This window comes from Calonectris borealis, chromosome 2 (genome assembly GCF_964195595.1).
Source record: "Calonectris borealis chromosome 2, bCalBor7.hap1.2, whole genome shotgun sequence".
In the NCBI taxonomy this organism is placed as follows: Eukaryota; Metazoa; Chordata; class Aves; order Procellariiformes; family Procellariidae; genus Calonectris; species Calonectris borealis.
Window position 1 is genome coordinate 119,120,223 of NC_134313.1, and position 25,506 is coordinate 119,145,728.

At 40.6% G+C, this 25,506-nt stretch overlaps 1 protein-coding gene across 1 annotated transcript in view; it reads right to left on the reverse strand.

The window, feature by feature from the left end:
* Positions 1-18,114, reverse strand: part of STAC (SH3 and cysteine rich domain) — a 76,658-nt gene extending 58,544 nt beyond the window's left edge. Inside the window, exon 1 of the mRNA XM_075140738.1 lies at positions 17,654-18,114. Coding sequence (XP_074996839.1) covers positions 17,654-17,770 — 117 coding nt within the window. The 5' untranslated portion in view covers positions 17,771-18,114. The remainder of the gene's footprint in view (positions 1-17,653) is intronic.
* Between the last annotated feature and the right edge of the window lie 7,392 nt (positions 18,115-25,506).

Consider the following 25,506-nt stretch of genomic DNA (forward strand, 5'->3'; position numbering starts at 1 on the left):
AAAAATAAATAAATCAAACTGTCTGCTTGAATACTGTATTGGACGAGTCAAAGGGGAGACATTTTCCATAATACCTAACAATAATATTGCTAGCGATTTATTGGGTACCTCCAACTACTCTGGTTGGCTCTTGCTGCTGTGATCGTCCTCCTCAGATTCTCCTCCCTGTCCTATACCGTTTTTGAAACTTACTGATCCTCAAACCTATTTAGGATATAAACCTTTTCAGTCAGGGCCCTTTCTGTGATTTTGTTTCACACGTAGAGTCCTAACTACAATGAAATGCTCTGATTGGCGTGCCAGAGTGTAATAGCAAAAATCCCTGAAAGAGCCTCGGGGTTTGAAAGCATGAAATCTGAAGGCATGCTCAGTTGTCATTCTCCCACAAATGCTGCTGTGAATCACACGTTCTCAGCCCTCTCCTGATGTACTACATCCTTGGCAGCTGTGCATTTACATCTCTAATTGGCAGACCTCTAAATTATCAAAAGGTACAGTCTGCACGTGTAACCAAACAGTGTATTTGCTTAGCAGACCTGTTTATTCTGTACAACTCTCTGGTTTGGTTTAAACCAAGCTGAAAAATTCATCTAGTTCTTAACAATTGCTCCTGAAGTTGGTCTGAAATTATCCTACAGTTTTGGGTACACCTTCTTCTAATATTGCAAGGAACCAGGATTAGCAAATATGTGAGACAAACGTGAAATAAAGTGCTGAAAGTTTTAAGGCCTGAAAATATGAAAAAGTCTCCCTTGTGCTCCAAATCCCTTTACATAACTTCAAAATTCAGCATAAGATGTGACAGGACAAAGTAATGCAGTCCAGGGAGGGACAGATTTGAGGAAACACAAACAATTTATTAACTATAACAATTGCCATCAGATCTCAGGGAAATCCATTACATTCAGAACTGTCTACTTAGTCTTGAGGCATAAAAAGAGTAAACTCTGTGTTAGATATTCTGCAATTGTGACTTACCTCGAGCTCGTATTACCTTCCCTGCCAAATATATTTTCATACTAACTTCAAAAGACTCACAGTCATTTAAACAGTTTAAAACAGCTTGTAAAAAGGAGGAAACATATGAAAAATAAATATAATGATACTTGTATACATGTCAAATTCAGAAAATTTTAAGGATTTTTTATCAAAAACTAAGTAAAATCCCGCCCGACACATTTAATACATTTATCTATTTAGCCAAAACTCTCAAATTTTGTATCTGACAGCATTTTTGCTGTTGTGTTTTTGAACAGCCCTACTTTGGTGTATTCCTCTGTTTTCTTTTAATCAAGCTATATTAGAAAGAGTAGTCCAGAAAGAAGAGTGCATATTACATTTCTCTTCCTGAGAGATCTAGTCTCTGTTAGTATTTCTTCAAACTTCCTAACAGGTTGGATTCAAGTTTAGTTTGGGGAAGATGATTGCAATATCAATCAACCACGGTTTGTGTTCAGCCTGCTTCTCACAGAGAGGAAAAATAGTGAATCTTTCTCAAATTTGCAGCATTTCAAGCTAACAACTCACAAGATCTTTCAGAGAAGCTTTACTGTAGCTTTCCCAAGTTTATCATCTGATTCACGAAAATCAGATTAACAGTCCCAAAGTAAGATCTGCTGGGTTCATTGTATTGAGCTCAATGCTCATCAATTCTTCCTCCTTTGTGAACGTGCATAGATCAAAACATGTTCCAAATCAAACTAAGCAATACTTCAACCATGGCCAAAGCCTCTTACTTGTTTTATATTGGGGTTGGAAAATGTTTTGTCCCTTTGATCTCTTCTCCTGCCTCACTTAGCAAAAGAAGCTGCTCCTTTCAGGAGCAGAGGGAAAGACTACAGATCCCATATTTATATCTTGGATTATATTCTCCCTGCTGCTAAACAGCTGTTCAAACATGGGTGGCACCAGCTGCTGGAGATCTTTTATAATTCAGGTTATGAAAGGTGGCTGGTGGAATAACCAGCTGCAAGCATCTGTGTGGCTCCTGTTTCTCTTTCATGGTCTGGCAACTGAATTGTCTCCAGTCTTTTGTCCTGAAACCAACAGGAAAGCTCACAAAGAAAGCAAGAGATAGTTAGGAATAGTCCTTCCATTTTTTTAAAATCCCCCTGTACTTTCAGTTTCAAGACCGGTACGTGTTTACATCTTGCTTTGTACTTTGAGTTTCACCTCAGGCATCTGGTTGCTAAGCAGCCAGTCATCTCCATACTTTGTCCCCATTAGGATGAGGTACACGTGTGGTTATCTCTTGCCTCTTGACGTAGAAGGAATCTGGACTGTTATCTCTGAGGTCCCTTCTGGGAATCCCGCATTTTGCTGCCCTGTTTGGATATCTCTTTTCCATTTCAGCTTCTAAACGGAACAGTGATTTCCCTTTGGTGACTCCTGATTTAGTAATTTACTAATCTTTGCTGCAGTGGGAGTGGCACAATGAAATTTGGAGATTAAAAGGCTGGATTTCAGAGTAATGTAAATCCAGGCAGGCCTGCTGAGGTGAAGGAAGCTACACTGGTATCTGCCTGCTGAGAGTCTTCAAGAATAATAATAATAGGGCCTGAGTTTTGCTTCTTTTCCTTCTCATGAATAATCTGCAGTAAATGTGATTGCGGATGGTAATAAGATTAATCATCCTTGATTGTATCTCGTGTCTGTCCATCTATGAAGTGTGCATCATTATTTCCACCATTGATCTTATGAGAAATTAAAGCTCAATACGACCCCCGTAGACCTTTAAACCCCCCCCCCCAGTGTTCTGCTAAAAAGTGCTGATCTACCTATAGCAAGAGTTTCCACTGATTTATTTTACCCATTTGTTTTTCCTCTTTTTTTTTTTAACAGAGCTGGTTTATAATACTTTAAATGGTAGTATGTCTCTTGAAGCAAATATGGAAATACATCTGGCAGGGAGGCTGATACTAACCGAGGGCAAATTAACATCAGCACAAGATCCCACATACTGTGTAATCACATTTGTACCATCTTAAAACAAAAAGGAAGACTGAGATCTACTGGGAGTTGTTATAGTTAATATTCTGTCAGTGTTTCCACTCCTACTTCTGGGGTTCCAAATTTACGCTGTTAAAATTGCTTCGCAATGAAAACATGTAAGTGCTCAGCTCTACAACAAAGTTATTGTCGCTGGGCCAAATCCTAAGGTCTTTGCTTACTGCTAACTCCCGCTGACTTCAGCGAGCATGTTTCCTGAGTAAAGGCTTGGGGTTTGGCTGGGTTGTTGGTTTTTTTGTTTTGAAATGAAAGGGTTTTTTAACTGTTTTACACTGTGCATTAAAAACAAAGCCTTTCTGCATGCATCATGAAAAAACACCTGGCCACATGTGGCATCCTGTTATCTGGCTGACTTTATTCAATCTTTCTCAATTCCCTCCTCTTTTTTTAAACCATCTCTGTCAATCTCTGCTCCTCCACAACCAAATATAGATAGATCCAGGGGGACACCTATGCTGCTTGCTTCTTTTGTCTTTCCTAGACACTTGTTTCAAATCCATACTTTGTGTGAATTAATTCTGCCCAAACTTCTCGCTTAGCTACTGCGCTTTAATTCTGAGATGAAGTTACCTCATTTTCTGATGAAAGAACGAACCAGAAACAGAATGCCAGAATTTGGGTGCTGTATGGCCTATTGGCTTAAAAAAAGCCCCCAAATATAGATATTTTGGCTTATTTGATCCCACAGGTTTCCGCATTCCCTTCTTTGGTGCCTGTTCACAAACAGAGATTCAGATCCAAATTTTACAACTTGTTTCCATCTTTCCATTTCAAACTCTTCTCAGTGGGAGATGGGGTAGGAACTTATCCCTTACAGAATATTAGCAGTGTTTGTGAGTTCACTTCCAAATTTTCTTTTTCACGGTTCCCTTCCCCTTCTTGTGCATACTTTTGCAATCTGGTAGCAAATTTGCTGCCTTCCATCTTCTTTTTATCCCTCCCGTAGACTGACACTGTCCCATCCCGGGAATGCTGCTTCTTGCCAGCCACTCTGGAGGCCAGGGCACGCGGCTGCCCTGGCACTGCCTCTTCTGACACCACGAGTCAGACAGGACCCATATGGTCCTGGTGCGGAGCCACGTCACTGCCCTGGCACCACTCTGGCTTGAAGCCCTGGATCTGGGGGAAGAGCTAACAGCACAGGTCGAGCAAAGCTAGCTAATTCCTCTGGGCTTCTCCATGCTTCACCTGGGTACCCACCGAGTTCCCTTCACCTCCTATTTCCAGTTCTAAAGTCCTACAGCAGCTACCAGACACATAACAAATGCCAATTAAAATTTTTTCCTACTGCGATAACATCTTCCTTGTTATTCGTTCTGCATCCAGTTATCTTACTGTCCACCATGGCACAGATCTGTTTATTTCTAGATCCAGTCCAGATCTGGCACATTTTTCATTAAAGCTCTTCTCAAAGTGCAACTTATGGCATGCATTTATCCCTTTCAACACATCTACTCTAGTTGTTTTCTAATTTTCAAAAAGTACTTCCAAATCATTTTGGGGAAAATTACGCCTGCAGTACCAGTTTCCAAGGAACCTGATACTAGTACAGAAAGTTTCCATCTCAGTCTGTCTTTTGTCTTCTTGTTATTACACATTATTCATGCCCAGCAAAAACTGCATTCAGTGTCCTACATAAAGAATAGGCCAACTCTCCACATGAAGAATCTGTTTAACTTGATGATGACATTGTCATATATATGACATACAGTTAATTGACACTTTATGGAGATGTTTGAAGGCCTAAACACTGCTTCAAGAAGTTGACAATGTAAATACATATATTTGGAGATATGTTAATTGGCCAGACTTGTTATGTATGAGATTTATCATATATCTTTAACTCCTTTTGCCTCAGGCTAATCCATTTCTTTTATATCTTTTCCTAAACCTCCAAGCTGCTGATCATCTCTAGCCAGCTATTCTTTCAAGATCAACCCTGCAAAACAAAAACATTTTATTTTTATCCACACCAGCTGCACAACTTTCCTCCTCAAATTACCTGTATCAAAGTTTCAAGATTAAAATGACTGACTGAACTGCAAAAATGTGTTTTTATACTGAGATAGCTAGCTTCATGTAAAAAGATAGTTACATACAGAATACCACAAACAGAAAGATAGAGAATTTAAGACTATAACTCTTTCTGAAGAACTACAATTTTTTTTCTGAATGTTAAAAGAGATTTTTTTTAAGTCCCTCAGAATCCTCTAAAGTTAAACTGTTGCTAATGAAAGTCTGCACACAAACAGTTAATAAAAAAAAAAAAAAAAGAAAAAAACTTGTAACACTGTCATGAGGTTGTGCTCACCTAATAAATGAAGCATATCCAAACTTCCTATTTTTGGTGTTGAGAGAGAAAAGAGCTGTTGGTATTGACGTAAGATACCAACAGATTTAATAGGAGTTACTTATTTGATCAGAAAGTGAGGGATCTTGAACCAGTAAAACTGTGAAGCCTTGTCTGACAAAAAAAAATCCGTGACTTCAGCAGGAACAGCATATTGCACAGGGGTGCATGAGGGATTCAAGCAGGCAGGAGAGCAGGGGAACAAAAGAAGGAAGAGGAAAGGAAAGTCAGGTTAGGACAGAGAGAGTTTTAAAGTATATGAGTCCTGTGTAAGAGGGGGAATTTCCATGAAGTGCCTCATTTGGTCTAGTCTATTCTACTGTCAGAGTAGGTACAATTCTTGGTATCAGCAGAGTAGCACTGACTTATGAGGCGTGTGACATATTACAGCAGAAATCAGAGCTACTGACCATTGCTGAACTGAAGAGCAAGCGCAGTGCTAACTTCTGAGATTTATACCCATCTTCTCCTGTCAGTTGTTTGGGTTTTTTTATATGCAGTAGCGGCCACGAATACAACTGTAGGGATGATAACTCATAGAAAGGAGATTTTTTTTCTGGAACTCAGCAGCTGGTAGTAAAGACCAAATGACGTTACCTCTATTGCTACTTCAGAAATATTGTATTTATTGCAGTGTGTTCCCTATGGTGCCAGAAAAAATAGGTTAGCTTTCTCATCTTGTTTAAAAAAGGTCTGGCTTTTTTTGACCAGACTGAGTGGCTACTTATCATGGCCAGCATCTAGTCATAGCTGAGTTCTCCTCAGAGGCAAATCACGCTGTTAAGATTCTTGTTTTAAGACTTGGCTGTCATTTTTTGAACCTTTGTGAAATGCTTTTAATTTATCTACATTCTAGCAGGATTCAAGGAGGTCTATTACAGCTGTTGGCATTCATTTTAGCTTTGATAATCATTTGTCCAGAGCGTTTTTCTTGGATACCAGGTAGGAACTGCCAAAAGAGCTAGAGCTGTTGAAGTGCAAAATTGCAGCCCAGGGAAGTCTGTGGGCGCCTAAGCTGCTGGGGAGGCAGGAGCTCAAAAGCTGTCCTCTGGCAGTGCAGTTAAAAAGGGATCTTCTGAGTTGCACTGGTCTTCAACTACCTACCCAGAAAGGAGGAGACTAAAAAGACAGGAGAGACTAAGAAGAGGGCTTCATTTCTTCTGCATAAGGAATGTTTTCTATTACCTCATTGCCTAGTTTTAAATTTATGTATAGTTTCCTGCATATACATATAAAGAAAACATGAGGTTACATCAAGAGATATATAGGCATCTACACGCAAGGAACAGACCATGTAATACCAGACAACGTAAGGAAACTAAAATGCAGCTTAAGGCATCTCTTTGTGAATAAAGTAAGCATGGCTTGGGAATAGGTGCAAAGAAAAATGCAAACTGTTGGGTTTGCTTTTTTCCAAGTGTACTTATGGTATGAGCGCCAGCATCCAGACTGTTTATAAAAGTTCCCTCCCGCTAACAGAAGAACGATCATCCGTTTTCTTAACAGGAATCTTTAAACTTGGCTAAGCTTGGAAACCTGGAAGTTTTTCCTGTAAAGACAGACCTTGCATTGGATCATTATATCAGAGAGCCTGGTCCTGGATTAAAGCATTTGGGTGAGAATAGGAACAGAGAGGAAAGAAAGAGAGAAACATTGAAAGGCAGAGCATGAGCGGGTGAGACAGCAAAAAAGTTAACTGTTCGCCTGGATCTTTAACGGCCGGGAGGATGAAGTCCATTTGTCATTACGACTAACTACAGGAGATAGATCTAACTCCTGTGAACCTGCCAAAGACTCCTGTGTGCCCATACTTCATGAAAACTGGTACATGATTCATCTTGTGGCTGCAGTTTAATAGCAGCACTTCACATTTGGAAGCCTGGATAGGCTCACATTTTTCTCTCTTTTTGTCATAGGTGCATAACTTTCCATTATAGGGCTGGCTGGAAAGCAGCAGTTCCACTTAGCAAAAATTTTCAAAGTTTGAATGATTTTGTTCCATGTTGACATAAAAAACAACTGCAGCCTTTCAAAATGTCTTTGAGAGCTGTGGGCAGAAGAGGGGAAAGTCAGACAGAGTAACCTGCCAGGGGAACAGACGACTGACCAGTTTTTGTAGGCAAGATTCAAGACCTTGCTCTAACAGATTCGCAGTGGAGTTCACCCTACTTAAATTCAAGCTTTTAACTCAGCTGTAGCTGCCTACTATGGTCAATGGAAAAAGATTTCCCCTCAGAGAGGCTAATTTAGAGCACATAAGGCAGGCTTTTCCTCTAAATCACCTTTGATAAAACAATTTCGGTCTGTGTTCCATTTATAACATAGGGAGACTGAACTACTAACTTAACTGCCTAAAGTTGGTCTCTAATTACAGGTGAGACTGTACAATTTAACCTAGGATGCATTTTTCTCCTCTTTTGACTGGAAATTTCACCTGCAAGCAGGGAAAGCTTCCTGACAAAAGCTTACACAATCAAGAAAACTGAACATCTCCTCAAAACCAGAAGTTTTGACATTAAAAAAAAAGGAGGGGGGAAAAAAAAAAAGCACTCGACAAGCACACATTTCACTGGAATGTTCGTTACCAGAAATGTCTGGCAAATCATTACAAGTCACCTTATGTTTATTTGTAAATAGTTCCTTAATTAGATAATTTGAATTAAAAGAGGATGTGTGAACATAAGTAAGGAATGAGCTATACACACTTAAAAATAAGATAAGTAAGTACACTAAGAGGTACAACAAAAATTATATATGCTGGATCCCTGAGTTGATTGATACTCATTGATAACTTAACAGTAGGTGCATTTTAAAAACGCGTATGGACCTGACCGTTTTAACAACTGGATCCTCAATTTAACTGCACAGAAGTCAGTGCCGCTCTGCCAAGTTTACCATGTTGAATTTTGCCTAGCGTATTTTGTTTACTTGCGAGGACAGAAATGCCCAGTCCAAGGCCATTTCTCACCCTGTGTATGTACAAAGGCAAGTGAGGGTAGGTCAAGGTTTTCAGCCTCTCAGTTCAATCCCAAGACATTTTGGTTTTGAGAATCATTACCACAGCATTTAAACTGGCAGGGAAAATGCTGGCAAATCAGTAATAAATAGTACACCTATATATGTGATATTTGAGGACGTGACTTGTATTCATCATGCCAGAAATCTGACTCTTGGCCAAAAAAAGCTGATGCCCCCCTTCACTATGCCTGAGCACTTTTTGTAAAAAACAAATGAAGTTAAATATTGGGGTAATGGAGATGCAACTCCCTCTGTAAGATCTTATTCAACAGTATTTGCTATAACAATCTGTCAGGTTGACTTTGCTCTCTCACCTGAGCTGTGCCTCCACAGCGTACATGCCTTACTCTGATGAATAAGCTAAGAAAAAAAAAAAATTCTAAATGCTGATTTTAATAGCTTTGTGAATACCAGTTTATAGTATTTTGCTCCTTTCTGAATTAAAACCTAATCATTAGTTACTATAGGTCAGCTGCATTTTGCTTTTCTATTCAGAACACTAGACTGCTAAAACGATCTTTATTAATAAAGCAGTGTATGTGTGGCATTTTAATAAAGCTTTTAAATGGCACTCAGAAATGGAGCATATTATGTCTACAGAAAAGAAAAGCATTCAAGTTGTCATTGTTACTCACCTAAAGGAGTCTGTCTGCAATTCCATATTGAACTTGCAGCCTCCTGCAGCCGGGAAACACCTCTCTCACACAATTATTCATGCTATGGTATTTTTAAGTTTCACCACTGCAGCCCCTGAACTGTAGCGCTTCCATTTGACAGTGCTTACCAAACTACTCTCATCAGTTAAAAACAGCTAAGAAATGCTGACTTGTCAGTGAGAAAACTTCTGTGAACGTGTAGCACATTTATACGAGACTACAGACATGAGACTCATTTTTTTAAATAAATAAGAAGATACGGAAGCCATCTGTCATATTTAACTGCTGATGTCAAAGTCACAAGAAGTCTGCTTTTCAGACATCCATTGTAAATATCTTTTGCAGGGTTCCTGAGTTGAATTCCCTGACAAGGAGCATGTATTGTATCAGTTGGTCTACTGAATCAAGGGAGTTTCCTCCAGCAGAGGCATGTGTCAAAGGAAGACAAGGTTAAGTTATTTCAATCATTCACACATAGATTTCTCATTTTCACAGCTGGTCCTCTTTGCTGATGAACATGCAAAGTTTGCTTATGCTTCAGCTAGAATATAGACATTCACTTGCCTGGAAAAGGCAGTGCTTATTTAACGTTGAATGACCATTTGCCTATGCAACTGGAAGTTGTGCAGGACTGAATACTGTGTTAAGAACATTCAACTCATGCTCACATCTGAAAGATTAGTCCTCTGCCTGACAAACATGAGTGCAAATTTATTCAATATGCACTCTTCTACCTATCAAGAGTATACAGCAATGTCTCAGGTAGGCAATGGGAGAAATGCTTGCCATACAAGGAATTATAGTTTTCTATCAGGTTATGATTTACTTCCATCTAAATTAAATAAAGTGTAAGGGAAAAATGAACTAAGCCATGGTTTGGATTTCAAGAGGATAGCCTTTGATGTGCTATGTTCCCTTGAAGAAATTCCAACCCTTCAGCACTCTCAGTTCCCTAGGAATATATTTTAGACCACATCACACTTTGGAGTGTGACGCAGAAGGACCCAAGCTAGTGTCTGTCTGAAGGTATGAAGGTCTTAGCAGTGCTAAGGTCACTGCATCTGCTAACATGTGCTGACTCTCAGCAAGTACTGAGGGCTGATGAACCCAGATGACCACGAGTTGTGGAACAGCCTTGGCCTTTGCTAGCCTCGAGGTACGAGGTGAGAGACATGCTTCATTGATAAAGACAACTGATCAGAAATGGTCAGATACTTGGACGTGCTTGGATGTGTAAGAGGCACAGAATTCTTCAAAGCAAATCTGTTAATACTACGTGGAATATGAAATGAAAAGAAATAAAAAGATTCTGTGAATGTGTGCTCCTGTCAAACTGCATGAAAATAGTTACCTCAAAAAGGAAATATGGAATAAGCAAAGAGTCCACCAAGAATGGTGGGAAGGGGAACAAGAGAAAGAAAAAGAGAAAAAAACCTGGTGTACAAATAAAACTGGAGCTTTCAAGCAGAGTTCCTTAGGTCTAAGCATGTTAATTGTCAAGAAAAGCTGAGTGAGTCCTTGCAAAAGGTATTTAAGGAAATGTCAATGATTGATTCAGGCTAGGGAAAGAAAAAGAAGAAACAGGCTGTAGTACAGTAAGGATGGGATAAAAGGCTGGCTCAGAACTTCAACAAAAACTTCATCTTGCTTTCTTCCCAGAACAATGATGCTGGGGCAAAATAATAGGAATAGTAGGAAAGCGGTTGCAGAAATGGATGGTATGACATTAAAAAAGCAGTTCAATGTGTCTGCTGAGGTGAAAGGGAGAAAAGAAACCAATTAATCTCCATTACAAAATTTTACTTTGGAAGTCTAGGAACAAGTTTTCTTAACAAGCTTTATCAAGCCAGAAATGATACAAAGTGAAATATAAGTCTGTTTCAAGAAGCAGGAAAAGTAGCCACAGCAAATACAGATTTGTAGATCTGACCTCAATAGTGCTTGACAAAAACAACAAAAAAAAGGTAGATCCTCCTAGACCAGTTGTCTTGCATAAGATGAACAGTTTTCTAGACAAAGAAAATGCTTTAGGTCAAAGGTAAATTCTGTCTATTTGGATTTCATTAAAATTATTGAGTATGCTAGTGAAAGGGAATCTATTAGCCAAGACTGAAAAGAAGGGAAGTAGTGATGAAATTTTAAGGAAAGTTCAACGGGAGATGGTTACTGTTGGAAGGAGAAGTACTAGGTAGAAGGGAGGTCGTTGGTGGAGTTCTTCAAAGAACAACACTACCCTAGTGTTAGGGTCAGTCTTGCTCTCTGTATTTTTATTTCTGAATTTGATGCAAAGATTAGGCATGTCCTAAGGCCATTTCCCTCTGACATGAGGTGGGAGACATTGTCAAAATTGAGCAGGCCTGGCCCTTGAGGGATGGAGTCATGGAAATGCAATGAAGTTCAGCTGTAGAAATGCAAGCTTGTGCACCTGAGACCTGATCCAAATCACCCTAGATGAGACAGACAAAAGTCTCCTGGATCCACTGGAAATTACAGAGAAATAGAATGGTTTGGTTGACCAAGGGGTGACTAGGAGACACAAACATCAGAAGCACTGTTTCTGGGAAAGTTAGTGAAGCATTAGTGATACTGTACAAGATCTCATGTAGAATACCACGCACAAATTCAGTCACCCTTTTTCAAGAAAGATTATTCAAAACTGAAACAGGTGCATGGATCTGCTACTAGAATGAGATGAAGAATGGAGAGTTTATCTTATGTCAGCCTGGCTTGTTTAGTATAGAAAACAAAAGAGATATAAAAGTCTATTCTTACACGATGGAAACCTGCAGCAAGAAGGGAAAAGAGATGTTTGAGCTAAAGCAACATTATGAAAATTACAATGCCACACAAGCTGGCCAGAAACAAACTTAGACTGGAATTAGAAGGGGGCGAGGGGCAGAGGGCACCCTTTAGCCATCAGAGCATCCAGGTGTTGGGAGAGCCTTCTAAACATAGTAGTAAAACCTGAATTCAACAGGATTACTTTATGAAAGAGAATACAGCATAAGAGACTGAGACAGTAGGACTAGACTGTCTTCCAGCTTTGAAAACAACTTCTTCTGTTTCAGTGAAAATTTGTGCTTTTTAGTAAATCCATTTTTTTACCACACCGGTTTTCAGTCAAGTCATGTTTAGTTGTTGGAAGGTAATAGACATTTTCCGCTTTTTGGCAAAGTCGAAAGTGTGGATAGAAGAGAATGAACTGATCACATTTCTATTTTGCCTTAGATATCTCAATGTGCCTAGGAACTGATCTGACATATACATCAAAGTGAAAACAATACCAGAGTGTTTTAATCAGAAAAAGAGTAAGAAAGAGAGAAAAGTCAAAATAAATGTAAATACAAGTCTGCTCAAGAAATTATTGATAGGGTAGAGTATTCCTGCTCTTAATGAAATCTTCCTGTACATAATTTGTTCTAACACTTCATCAAAACACTTTTCTTTCCCTTAGTCTTACCTTCACAGTATGTACTCACCATTTTATGCAGAGGCATGGAGGTAAGATTAAGAAGGAGAACTGTTTTTTTCTTCCCCTTTCACAGGATTTTTTTAAGCTGTTTGATACTCCTTTGAAGACTACAGCAGCAGTTCACATACTGGGTATTTATCACTGGTGTGGAGGGTGAAACACGAACTGTACACCATGCTCCCTGCCCTTTTAAAATATTAATTGTTGAGTAACCATCTATGGAGCCTCATAAAGTATTAACTCTTTAAGTGGGGAAGATCTCTGCTTAACCACATAGCACAAATCCTACATGATTTGAATCCCACGCAAACCTATTAAAATCCAAAGAGTTTCAAGCTGCTTAAGTTAGTTCAGTATCTAATATTAACACCTGGTTTTGAAACCTCATGTAAGCAATATTGCTCTATTGGACCAGCAGGATAGGGGAAAGTAAGTTCAATCTTGACCGATGTGGGAATATACATAAATGAAGTCTACTCCTTGAACTTCAATGCTTAATCCTTTTCTTGGCTTGCTACTTTTCAGCAACTTCAATTTTATGTACTACATATCAGATTAGCCAGTGTTTGAACAAATCGCACTAAATCTCCTCAATTGCCATACCTGAATTTGAAGATAATGGTCTGCATTTCCCTGAATACGGGCCACTGGATAGTCAGTGTATGGAAGTGTCAGACTGAGACAGACTCATTTATTTTGTGAAATACAGTCCACATGCCCTATTTATTTGGAGGTCTAGTGTCTCTTTTTTTTTTTTTTCATTTTTCAGCTATTCAACTTACCTAACTGACCTGAGTGTAAGTAATTTGTGGTTCAGAGGAAAATTCTGAAGCTATCACACCAAAGATGCATGACTGCAGTACATCACAATTACAGCTGGACTTTATAAAAAGTAGATGGAAATGGGCAAAGCTGTGAAAAAAACATTTGGTCTTCACAGATATCCACTGATATCTACAAATAAGTAACTTTTACATGACAGATTGCCTGCCATGGTGGGGGCAGGGCTTGATACTCCTTCTGGGGTGTATGACAGAGCTTGAAAGATGTTTAACATACTTGAAATGAAACACTAATAGCTTGAAGATCAGCAGTGCTGACCAACCCTGCTGGTACTAGCTCAAACATCATAGATGCTCAGGCCCCCCCTAAAACTTAAAAATGGTAAAGGAATTTTCTAAGATACACTCTTGTCTATGAATACCCACAGCATTATTCACAATACAGCGATAATGACTTGACTCACACCTAAAGAAATCAGCAGATGGGCTCTTTCCTTTTCATACAGAAATGTCAGTTAAATATAAGAAGGATAAAGCTAACAGAGTTATGTGCCAACTATGCCAAAACATAAAGAAAAATTGTCAGGTGTAAGGAATCTTTTCTTTAGACACATATTCCTTCAGATTTTAGTTTTCTTTACTAAATTCCCAGGTTCCTTTACATATGAGACATCAGAAATATGATCTCTGATTGCTGCCACTAGATTTCTGCTTATATTGCTAAGTAAGTGATTGTACAAGTGTGCAGTGTGTCTTTAATTGCTACCACCAGAAGGAAATTTTCCCTTAGGATTCATTAGCTAATGACATCCTCCCTTGCTGAGTTGTAAATCTACAAAAGTCTTTGGCAAACTGGTAATTTGCCTTCTTGGAAACCAGATGTGAAGGACCCAAGCAGGTGGGAGCCATAACTACAAACATATGAATGTAATAAAATTAGCAATTACATGTATTTGTATGGTACCCTCATAAAGTTTTTCTCCTAGTAAACTTTAAGTATCCACTCAAGTCATGCTTAGGTGTGAAGTAAATGTTTTCAAGAGCCTTATAATTAAATTAATAATTAATTTAATAAATTAATTATTAGTTTTGCAACATTCTTAACCATTCAAGCGCTAGCATTTTTAGCACAGTAGCAGTATATATAGTGCTACAGGATGGCTCAGTTACAGCGTGTTTGCTACCCTTCGGACACATATTTGAAGTTATATTAATGAGACAGTACACTGGAGGTACTATGTGTAAAGTACTTGAGGATACATAATCCAAAGGACACAGTCATGTTATATAGCAGTATATATACTATTTGCCATAAGGCAAACATGTACTTAGAACATGAAATGGGTTTGCTCTTTGCTCCATTGCCCAGGAAATGTGGTGAATTGAAAGTGTATTTGAATTTCCTCATTCTGAGCAGTTGTACTGAAGTCCAGGTGTTAAGGTGCTCATGATGAGGAGGACATGCATGAGAGTCTAGTCTTTCAGCTTTCAGCATCCAGGTATGCTCACCTGTAAATATGCTCCTACTCCATAGGGAAAGGCGGTGGGAGGCTTTAGCATTTATTAAAGAGTGAGCTGCTTTCCTGTGACAGGGGTGTGTGACTAACACGAGAGTCATTCTTCCAAATTTCAGCTACTTGGTAGCAACCTGAAGTTCTGCCTCGCAAACTCACGCTAGTCAGGAACTGCACTATCTCCTCCGTATCATCTTCTGAGTACAGTGTGGAGTGTGCTAGATAAAACTCTTTTTCTGGACTTCGGTACTACAAGGGACTATGTGCCACAGTTGTCTACGAGTACACAGGACTGGAAGCAAGCTTGCTACATTAGTTCTACATTAGTTTTTCAAAATTGTTTTTCCACTGAAATGTTTTCAAATGCATTTTGAAGGTTGCTATTATCCATGTTGTTTCTGTTCCTATATTTGGAGTCATAATAGTGTTTTGCCACAGAAACAAGCCATTGCGGGGTAATTAGATACTGCACAAACTGTTCTGCGGTAACTGCAGCAGACGTGAACTTGTTAACCTATGCAACAGAGGGTACCTGAAGAAAGCTTACCCCTCCGTGAATGACAGGATAGCTCCCTCAGCAGGGGACACCACGAGATAAAAGCTTGCACACAGGCCCTTGTCACGCACTGACGTATGCCTTTGTCAAGTCTTTAGCTTTTGAAGTACATCACTTCTTTTAGAAATAAACCGAACATCATCTCTATGAAATCACTGAGAATTTTTCCATCCTGCTGTTTACTAGGACCAAAAAAAGAAAGCTTATCTTATTACCCCAGTGATCAGAAGGTTCTTTTGACTCCATCTACTGAAATGACAATACAGCATGCTTTCTGATTATGTTTGCAGTTCTAAAATCAGTTCTAAAATGTAAATACACAGATTGTATGTTTATTAAAAATATCTGTATGCAAGTTACGGCATCAACTGTGCAGTCATAGCTTTTGCCTATTCCAGTGTATCGCTTCAAATGCTCACAAGACTGGAAAAATTGATGATAATAACGTTTGATTATAAACCAGTTTGCAGCCCATTTGTTCTCTGGTCAGACATGCCCAGTTCCTGTTGTCATTCTTGCAAGTGCATGGATGCACAAATAGCAAGGAACCCTACATGCAGCACTTCACTTTCTCTCAGTTTGGGATTCATGCTGGTCAGTTCGTCTTGGGCACAGCATGCTGTGACCCAGTGGAAAAGTCCCTCAAGCACCATTGTAACGAAGTGCCTGACCAGATCAGCGGCACCTCGAGCTCCATAACTGCTTGCCTGGCACTGAGTGAGGACCACAGCTGGGAGCACAGGGAGCACACAGCCCACCAGGCCCTGTGCACAGCCCAGCACACATGAGGAGCTGGTGCTGGCAGTGCAGTGAGGGCTTCAGTTACTTTTGGGACCTCACTGAAGGGCTGAGCTTCCCACTGGCCAAATAACAATTCAGCAATTCCAGAGAAGTGGTCTCGGGGTGGGGATTTAGATACCAATCAACCGGATCCTTTTAGAGCCTGGGGTTAAACTAATAACCCTTTTACTTTTCATTTCCCATTAACCAGGAAGACTGCAGCAGTGTCCCAGTAGAGCTGAATGTGTATAGTGAATAGCGTATGCTACTGCTGCTGGGAGAGCTCTTTTCTTTTAAAGAGGTTGTTTTACATAGGGAATACCTTAGCTCTCCTCCTTGGAGTATAGAACCTAATTAAAAAAAAAAAAAAAATCCCAAAGCCCACGTCAGAACGCTACCCACACAGACAGATAATTTCGACTCACTCTCCAGAAACCTAGCTGTAACTGCGGAATAATGTAGCAGTCTTCCTACGTTAGACCCAGGCAGCCACTGCCTTTAAACTCGGGCCAGCACAAACCTTCCCTGTCAAGTAGCTGTTTTGCTCATACAGAACCTCCTAAAGTTCTACCCAGCTGTAAGCTCCTAGTGACAATGACCTCCCTATTTTTACATGTTTACACAGCACATAGCATCACTATGAAGTTCACAGGAAGATCTGTCAGGTGCTATCACAGTATCAATCAATCATAAGTAAGTAATAGAGGATCAGTAAAAGCACAATATCCAGGTAAGCTGCAAAGAACATTCATTATGTAAGGTTACTACTTCTCTCCCTTTACTTCTCTATCTTCTAAGTAACATACTGGCAGGCAGAAAAACTTTTCATATGCAAGTCAATTAAAAATTCAGAGGCCATGCCATTTGAGCTTGAAGTTGGTTTTCAGCAAGGTAAATTGAACCACATATTAAAATTAATTAATAAATAAAAGACTGTGAAAAAAAATCCTTTTCTGGGTGGTGTACATAAGGATTATTGTGTCAAAACTGTCACTTACATCCAGTTTCAACTGTTGGCTCGTGAAACAGTGCAAGTTCACTGATGGGTCTGCCAGAGAAGGTGAGGCAGGTGAAACACCCCAAGCCCCCAGGCAAATTTCTCTTCTCTGAACCTGTGAGAAAAATCAATCTTTCCAACCATGAACAAAACCCTTTAAGTGATCTGATGCTTGGTGTGAAAATAGCTAACAACATCTATTGGCATCGATCCCCTCCCCGAGCTCCACCACTCCCCCAGGCCCTTACTGTAATAAGAAGGAGAAAACACAAGCAAAAATCCCCAAACCCAAACATCTCAAAAGGCAGGTATTTCCGCGGTTTAGACTCCTGAGCTGCCCAGGTGACACGGAGAATTCAGAAGTAGGAGTGTCAGAGCAGGCACCGCAATCAGAGGTGGCTCATATCACTCTACTGCTGATCCTGGCACCGGGCTCCAAATAAAAATCAAAGCAACACATCTCTTTTCAAAACAAAGAAAGAGTAAAAAAAAAAAAAAAAAATCTCATTCTCTGAGTACCTTTGATTCCTGGCTGGTAGTTGATGCTGGAGAGGGGGGCTGCTCTGTGCTCTCCACTTCATTCTCTTTCTCCACACTAGCCACGCTGACTTCAGTCGTGCTGCTCGGAGGAATCATTTTACCTCTACAACACTGCTACTATCAGGAAAAAAGCTACAGACCTTTCTCGTTTTTTTTCATTTAACGTCCTCTTTCTTCTCTGCTCTTCTAGAGCAAATGAACTCCGAGCGCTCGGTTTCACTACATTTGCAAGACTAGAATTCTCTGGATTTTCTTTTTTTCCTTCTCCTCCTCCTCCCCCTCTTTCTCCTCTCCTTCCTCCCTCCCTCTCCTCCCCTATGCAATTCTGCTGCGAGGGGAGTAAGTTATCGATGGCTCTGTAGGTCAGTTGTGTGCCTGCTTCTGTGTTTTCCCCGATCCTCCTCCCCTCCGTATGAAGCCCGGAGGTGTGGAGCAGCCCCGTGACCGTCAGCCCCGCGATCAGAGGGGAGTGAGCCGAAGCAGAAAGCCTGAGCCACGCACACACACGGGGCACTGGAGGGAGGAGTTGTATTTCTAATGCTGTGAATAGCTTTGTAGGAGCATGTGCTGTCATAGTAGTGAAAGAAAGTAATGCGCGCATGCACACACACACACGCGCACAGAGAGGCAGGCAGTGTATATGAGGTTTGGAAGCACTTTACCTTCTAACAGGCTGGAGAAGGCAGAGCTTGAAGGCCAGCTTTATATTCTTACAAGTCTTTTCCTGAAGAAGGACTCTAGAAACAGAGGAGAAAAATGAGTCTTCCCTTACCTTGTCCCAGAGAAGATTATTTAAAATCCTAGCTACCCAGTGTCTCTAAAGCTCACACCTTGCCTTACATCTCCAACGTGCTAGCATGTGACAGGACGGAGTCAGGGGAGAGGCAATTGTGGCTCCGTGTGTTTTTTCCTCCCCTCCCGGGCAGGGAAGCCCAGCTCTGAGCCATGCACACACAATCAGGGTCAGCTGGAGCTCCTGCTATCGCACACATCCTATATTTGTAGGTTGTCATAGTGATATGCAACAGAGCAGAGGTAGCAACAGAGCAGAGGTAGCCGTCACGAAGGGCCTGCTGGCTTCCCCCAGTGCTGTTGTTCCCGAGGATGCAGCACCCAAAGTCACACTTGGGGCCGCAGTAATACCAGCAGAAGGTCAGCATGACTTTGCTGGCTGGCTCAGATTGCTTTATATTGTTCGAGTTTTTGCCTCTGATTTAAATCTGCCACAAAGGTGTCTGTCAGCTCTCTTCCTTGCTGAATTAAGGTCCCTATTGTGAAAGGCTGAATGGATGTGCTCCCCACCAGATAGATGCTTTGCGGAGCGGGAGCCACTCCATATGGCTGGTGGAGATGCCCCTTTCATTTAAAGAAAACAGAAGAAAGCAACCCAAACATGTTTCCAATAAGCAATACTTACATCCTGGAAAGTGACAAGAAAAAAATTGTCGCTTAGTTGGTATGTACTGGAGGTACAGGTGTTTGGAGGTGATTTGCTGAGGTCTGATTCAGAGAGGAGCTTCAGTACCTTGTAGCTCTGGGAGAGGGTACCAGACTCCCTTCCAGCCCCATCCCTTAGAAACACAACCGCTACCTGGAGCTGCCTTGCAGACCCCCTCCACCTCAAACAATCCATGCATGAAAGTGAAGGCAAGTTTTCAAGATAGTAGGGGTCATACGAATGAAAGCCAGAGGAGAAATTGCCCTGCAGCCTCTGTATTCTTAATAACTATGCAGAAGCCAGGAAAAAAAATCAGCTTTTCTTTGAATCCACCGTGAATTTTCAGGACTGGCAGTTAGAAGGGGAAAAAAGCTTTATTTCTTTGAAATAGAGCATGTAAGATACTGAAATCTTTAGCAGACAATAAACATTAAATGCTGCAATGCTATTTGTACAGCTACTTCAGACCAAAAGTGCGTCTTAGGAGCCTGCCAGTAGAACCTATCATTTGGCCTGTAGTCGTTAACACCATTACAGAGATCAAAAAGAGAACACTGGTTGCTGTTGAGGCAGTGTCAGTGGCAACTGAGATTGAAGCAAGGAAATACAGAGCTCAGAGGCGCAGATTTGGCAGGTAAGTAAAAGAATTTATTTCCAAGGATTTGATTTCTAAAATACAGCAGTGTCTTAGACTGCTCTCTTCAGAGCCAGAGGACTTCTCCAGGTGCAAAGCTCATTTCTTCCACTCAGCAAGTGAGATTTGAGCTTTGCTGTAAAATCAGCCTCTTAGCAATGAGTGGGGACTGGGCAGAGTCACAGTTTGGGAGAATTAGGGCAGCTGCGGGCAATAGAGGTCTTGGCAGGGCGACAGCGATTGAATGCTCCAGCTCTGGCAGTGGTATCCTTCCCTGATGGTCCAGCACAGCACAACCAAGTCAGAGCCAGGGCATGGGGTCTGCCCCATGTTCTGTGTGCCCAGCAATGTGACAGGTGAGAATCATGAAACAAATCTTTGTCCAGCTCCCCAGCAGTGCTGTGAACCAGTCTTTCCTGTTAAGAGGCTCAAAAACATCTTCTTCTGGTCACCTTTGAAATGGAGCTGGAGTGGCTGGTTAATAGTTAATGCTCTAAGTGTTGTAAAATCCTGCACACATTTTGCATGAGAAGCTTGTAACGTCATGACTGTGTAAGTGACTATCATACCACACTCTACTCTTTTTTTTTTTTGTTGTTTTACCAAATTAGTACTGACACCTGCTGCACTCCCTCTCTTCTCCCAATTACTCACTTGTCAACCACGACTGATCTGTCAGTTTCTTGACAATTAGCCTGGGAAAGATGAGTCAAACCTAAAATCTTACCAAAAAAGCAAAAAGGAAAAGAAGCTGGATTTCTTATATTTTTATTTCCTTCCACAGGAGCTGGCTATTGAAAATCAAATATTCGGTATAACAAAACAGACTGATCAAATTAGATGAACCTACATCTCCCTCTCTCTCCCACGCTTCACTCCTGACAAGTTGGACTTGTGATTACTGCCGATCAGTCTCTAAGTGAAGGTACTCAGCGAAAATGTGAGCACTGCAGCACAGCGCTAAACAAGAGGAAATTGAACAGATTCTCTAGTGAAGAGATGAGTGTAGATTTCTGGAGTGGGGAAACGGAATTTGGATGAATAAAACATGAGAGCCGATTCTCAGACCCCAGCTGAAGTCGTTGCACCGTGTAAAGGCGCTTGAATGTTGCCTGGAGTCACCGCCAAGCATTCACCTGCTGGGTGGTCCGAGGCTGACTGCATGGGTGCTACGCCTTGTCCGCCCTCCCTCCCGCTCTCTGGCCGCACACCCAAAGATGACAGGGTGTGATGCAGAGCACTTCTCTCCACCGGGGCTCTGCACTGGAGCCTCCTAAGCTCTGGCTGCAGCCGGCACGATAAGAGCATCCCAGAGGCTCCTGACACCAGGAATGTAGACACACTGCTGTACTGCCAAGTCCTACCTGCTACAGAGCTCCACAGTGGCAAGATTAAGCTGACGTAGAGGTTTTGGGTCATGCCATGTTCTTTTGCCTTCTTTTTCTGGTACAGGCATTCCTCTGAAATATTTGAGCACCTTTCTGCAAAAGAGATACGTCAGTAGGGCTGGATTTCACCAAAGCAAAGATATGAAATCAGTACTTATCAAAAGATATTATTCCCTTTTAGAGCCCCATGTATTTACTAGAGAAAAATAAGAAGTAAAAAGGAGAGAGGGAGCTATAGGGGTCATTATTCACTGCGTGGTGCATAAAACATCTCATACTCCTGAGCAAAGAGGGTATAAGGGAGCATATAGAAACGATACTACTGATAAATGGCACTGGTTTAAACCACTATGTACCTCTCTCTAGAAATGTTCAAAGCAGTGAGGAATCAGGCTCGTTGCCACCAAAGCAGAGCCCTCGAAGGAAAGAGGAATTAAGTCTACTGAGAGTCCAACTTCCAAGAGGATGCAGACTGAGCGCCATAGAAAACTATTAGACACAGAAAAAAGCTGTCGTTCTGGCACTTGCAGTGAAACTTCATCAGCCTCTCCCCAAGTCCCTCAGTCCAATTTGTGAGTGTTCCAGGTGAGAAACAGTAGCTTCATTTCTTAGTCAATTCAATTTTGTCTTTGTGGAAACTGGCAACAGGATACCCATCTAGTGCCATTTGTGATGGGAATTTTACTTTTGGCGTGGTGCATTTGGCTGGATGTACTGGTGGATGTCTTCACTAGGCTCTGCTCTCAAATATCCACTATTGCCCACAGCTGGCTACTAGACTGCAAAGACCAGACCACTGCTCTAGTGGAGTATCTGCCTGTGTTTCCAAATAACAGGCTTGTGGGCACTTCTCGCCAGCAAACATTGTACCCACAGAGAAAACGATATTAAATAGTATCAGGTGGCTGGGTTTTTTTGTTTATAGTCACACACCCCTTGTTTGCTTTCAGTACAATCTTGGCAGTTCATTGAGCAGCTAACATAGTAACAACCCCCCCTGGATTCCGCTTATCAAAACGCCATCTAAGGGCTACAATCACCAGCTCATCAAGCTGGAAGCACAAGCTGGTCAATGCTCTGAAAGCATTCCCAGTACTAATGGGATACTGGTGGTTTGCATTTTGACTAAAATGGTCTCAAAGTACTTTTTAGAGTTAAAGTATTAAGCCTCCCACTGCTCCAGGGAGTGATTATACTGTAGCAAACGAGTAACGGTGGAGGAAGCCAAACCAACAGATTTGTGCTTGTACATAAGCAGGGAGAAAAATGGAACCTCTGCCTGAGTGTGAATTTCAAAACCCTCTTTCTCTCCATCCATAGCAATGCTACAGGGAGTGATCCAGAGATCACTTGCATCTTGGGCAACTTGAATCTCTCTTTCAGAGAGATCACGAGGAGATTGAAACACCGCTACCCAGCTATCTAGACCAGAAGAAAGAAGAATGCTGCATCCTTTTGTGACAGCAAGAGATGTTTGAGAAGGGGAGAAGAGAATGTAATTATAAAAGATGGAATTTAGCCAAGATATAGCATGTAATATGTTCAGTCTTACAAAAAGCATTGCAATACCTTTAAATAACTAGCGACAGTCCCGACCTGATTTTACATCTCTGCTGGCAGTATGATTCCTTCTCACTTTTTATAGGAATGTGATATAAAAAGAAGAGGCCCGTGGAATCAGTAGCACCATTTCCTGCAACTCACAGATGTTCCTAGAAATTCCTGCCATTTAATAACCGTTTACTGACTCGGTCCAGTATGACTGTAGCATAATGCCCTGAACCAGTTCAATGGGTTGCTGCAGTGGTGATTTAGCCATGTACTAAATCCTTTTAGGGTATTCATGTTCCAAACATTTAAAGACATAACAAAGATATGATAATTAGCATCATCTCCTCCACTCTTTCTGGACTCTGCTTGAACCTCACTTCTGTTTCCTTGGATAGTCATTAAGACTCTTCCTGATGGCTCTCAGTACCACTCAAAGGGTCTCATATAATCACACCATCTCAGCCAGCTCTATCTACCTCTTTTCCTCAGCCTTTTCCAGGGTGGGGTGGGAGGAGTCCCCCACAGGGTCACCACCCTGGATCTTGGGCTATTTTTTTTTTTCTGAAAGGCTTTTGATAGAAGGGAGCTTTCAATCAACTCTTTCTTTCCTAGACCTTCCTTGACCTGAACTGTCCCTTAAATTCCTTTATCCGGTTGTTAGCCTTTCCAGGCGTGAGCTGGGTATTACAGCTCGCAGGGCTTCACTGGATTTGTCTCAGGTTCCTGTTTTCTCCATTCACTCTGGTATTGAATACTGTCATCATGAGCTATTTCTTAACTAATGTCAGTGAAAATGCATTGAGAGCAACGTTTTGCTTAGACTATAAATATAATCCAAAATAAGATCTGGCAAACATTCCCAGCATAGCTGGTGGTGAACACAAGGATATGTATATGCATTTTTTTTCATACAGATATCTTATGGCTATGCACCAATTTTTAAAAGGCTGTGCATGCACAGTATTTCCTGTCTTAGGTAGTTACAGCATGCCTGTCACTCTAATATTTAGACACAAACATGCATGCTGAATGCAAAATGAACCTCACTGTCAACTGCAAACCTGCAACAGTTGTGCTATCATATTTCGCTTTGGCAGAAGAAAGGATTTCTCGATGTGCCAATGACCTTTGTGAGGAAAAGTGGAGCTTTTCTACAGGGTGTGGTAGAACTCAGTTATGCACAATAAATCTTTTAAATGCCTTCGGACCCTATAGGATGAAAAGTTTTGTAGAAATATCAGAAATTATCATTATCTAGATTAACATTCCACTCTATCAGATTAGTGCATGTGTCAACTGGAATAGAAGTATGTATGATGAGGGTTGCCCACAATTACATAACTTATTATAATGATCTATTACAGCTCTCAAACAAGAATAAAGAAAATAAATGTTCAGCCTGTTATAAATCTGATGGGGAAGTGAATATCTTACAGACCAAATATATGGGTTTTGTTTCTTGAATCTTGGTAAGATGCAAAATTTGAAAGATATTGGTGATAGCTGGGTTGTTATCTCTCTACATAATTACCAGTTCAAAATAAAAATGGGAAGTAAAATTTGAACTGAGCAAAAAATAAAGGTAAACCTTAAAAACACTGCAAGAGGTTATCTATAATGATTTGTATTATTTTATTTAAAGCAATAAAAAGTCTTAGAGTCCAGTGCAAAATGATAATAAGAAGATAAGTTTGTCTTCTTGGTAAAAATAAGACTATCATTATCGTGTGAGCCTATCAAATATAATCAATTCCTTTTTAAAAGGATTCAGATCAATTTACATAGAAAAAAATCAGATCTCACTATTAAGTCTACAAGCAGTGATAAAACCACTAAGCACTGTAGTTGAGAACCTTTTCAACCAGATTTCTTCATAGAAATAACATCCATTTTTTAAAGCGCTCCAGTGCATACAATTGTTGTATTTTGTTGCTTAAAGCAATAGGAAAGAATATTACTTACTTCCATTTGAAATCTCAACACAGAGCATCCTGGAGACACTGCTTCTTTTGATAAGTACATATCACTGCCTCTTATTATCCAAAGGGGTTAATCTCAGCTGCAAGAGGAAATGATTTCACTAGCAAAGACAGTCAAGATTTTTAGAAGTACAAATGTCAGAAAAGAGAGAAATAAAAGAAAAATGAGGGGAAAACGGTCCAAACTGTCAGTGCCTTTACCTTCCGCATCCATAACTATTTCTATTCTTCATTGCATTTAAGAAAAAAATCACTTAAGTTTTCCTTATATTTGTTAGTCATACCATCTCCAGTAATACCACTCTATAATTGTCATTCTGATGCCTTAGAATGTCTGAAGTGTTCAGGCAGAAAGGGATTGCACACCGGATCCAGTAAGAGCTGGACCTCTCCTGCTGTTTCCATGGAATGGGTCATCTCAAATTCAAATGCCTAATAGCTGAGCTCTATGGTTTCAGACTTTGAGTAAGCAGGGTACTGAAGTATATTGTAGATTTATCCATATAATTGGTCAAATTGATTTTGATAAGATAACTGAGACACTTGAAGTTACATGAATGATGATTTAGCTAATATATCTCTGTGTGATTTTAAAATTCTATTTTCATTTTGTAGTCCATAATACTTATGTGTCTTATTAGTCTCTTTTACTGGACCATGAGGAAAGAGAAGACTGCTGAGCCATGAGCATCAAGATGGCTGAAATCTGGAGGAAAAGCAAGTTACTACAAATTCCTAGGGAGGGCTAAGGTTTGGGATGCTTTAATTTAGCCAAAAGCAGAATGAACAGAACTGAGCACAGGTGGTTGGACACATATAAATTCAGGGGACCAACAATTAAA